The 1,577-nt window shown below is 58.9% G+C and overlaps 1 protein-coding gene across 1 annotated transcript; it reads right to left on the bottom strand.

Annotated features, from left to right (window-relative positions):
• Window positions 1-379: 379 nt before the first annotated feature.
• On the bottom strand, window positions 380-1,212 carry SPRG_18311 (hypothetical protein; the record flags this gene model as incomplete). Its single annotated transcript, XM_012357749.1, has 2 exons — window positions 380-1,159; window positions 1,210-1,212. Coding segments are annotated over 2 exons (783 nt in total), but the record flags the coding sequence as incomplete, so codon positions are not given.
• Window positions 1,213-1,577: the final 365 nt, after the last annotated feature.

Below are 1,577 nucleotides of genomic sequence, written 5' to 3'. Positions count from 1 at the left end.
CGTCGACAGGCCATGATGACGGTACAGAGACACGAGCAGAAAGAGCGCGCATCGCGGGTATCGTTCCGCGTCCCACTCGAGACTTGGAGAGTTCGCCACGACAAACGACAGTGCTCTCGGATGCTGCCACGAGGCAGGCATGCGTGCTTGATGACGTGATGGATCAATGCAATTAGTATTGCGATCTTCTACAGACGAACGACGCCGCCGAGTACGAATGACGCCGTACTAGATGCGTGCAAGAGTCACGAGCTTTTCATGGTGCAAAAGCTCATCCCTGATACCAAGGGCTTCGCCATCCGAGCATTTTCCGTGTGACGCTATATTATTGTGTTTAGTCAGCGTCCTTATTGTGCTCGTATAGGATTCGCTCAAGCGCATGAGCGAGCTGCACGAGGTCGGTCGCGTCGCACACTGGCCGCACGTGCGTGTCGGCGACCATGACGGTGCCGACAACGTGCCCGCGAACGCAAACCGGCGCACTGGCCAAGAACCGAAAGCTCGCGGGGCCAGTCACGAGCGGGTTCTGACGAAAGCGGTCGTCGAGCGTCGCGTCGAGGACCACGAGCGGCGCCGTCGATGCAATGGCGTGGGCGCAGAGTGCCACGTCACGCGAAATCTCCGACTGCTTGAGACCGACGCGCGCTTTGAACCACTGCCGCTTGGCATCGAGAAAGGTGACGCCGGCGATCGGGCATGCATACGTCTTTGCGGCGAGGGCACAGAGCACATCGTAGATCTCGGATGGCGGTGTGTCGAGAAGGCGCAGATCCTGGAGCACGCGCACCCGCTTGCCTTCGTGGACCACGACCGGTGGCGGGCACCAATGGTACGGCCACGCCCGCTTCTTAGGCGTAGTGGACTGTCGCCGCGGCGACTCGAAGGCGGACTTGCGCGTTGGGCGCTGGGGTGGTCGTGTGTTCGTACGCGGCTGGTACAGGCGCCGCGTCGACAGGTCGGGCAGCTCAATCGAGGCTGTCTCCGGGGGCTTGACGGGCGCTGTCTCTGGCGGCAATGCACGATTGTCTGCTCGCTCTGTCGCGCTAAAGTAGGTATGGTGGCAATCGGTGCAGACGCGCGCGTGCAGAATGCTGCTGTTGTTGGAATGCTGCTCGATAACGAGGTGCTGGCGACACGAGGCACAGACCACTTGACCACACTAGCACAAAGCGTAAGCATCGTTAGCCTAGATGAATGGAAGCGCAGTACCATGTAGCAGTTGCGCTTCTTCCAAAAGAGCAGCAGAGACGCCTTGCAAGCGTGGCAGCGGGTGCGGGCGAGCGGGTGCACCCAGTGGTGCCGGTCCGCGAGGCGCGCCAATACCGGTGGTGGCAGTGCACAGTGGACGTGTATGGCGCTTGATCGACGTATGGCGAATCAATTGTCGTGTGGTTCTCCGTGTGCTCGCATGGTTGCCGCAGCGACCGCGCGTTGACAGAGCCTGCGTCTGAGACCAGATCTCGCCATTGTTGTTGAAGTGGTATATGCAATTAATATTTGAAAACCTTTTAAAGGTTAATATCGCTTTCTATGTGCAATAAAAGCGGAGGGATAGTAATAAAATGAGTCCTTGGTGG

This window comes from Saprolegnia parasitica, assembly GCF_000151545.1.
Source record: "Saprolegnia parasitica CBS 223.65 unplaced genomic scaffold supercont2.1114, whole genome shotgun sequence".
NCBI classification, from domain to species: Eukaryota; Oomycota; class Saprolegniomycetes; order Saprolegniales; family Saprolegniaceae; genus Saprolegnia; species Saprolegnia parasitica.
This window is presented reverse-complemented; position numbering and strand designations above follow the sequence as displayed.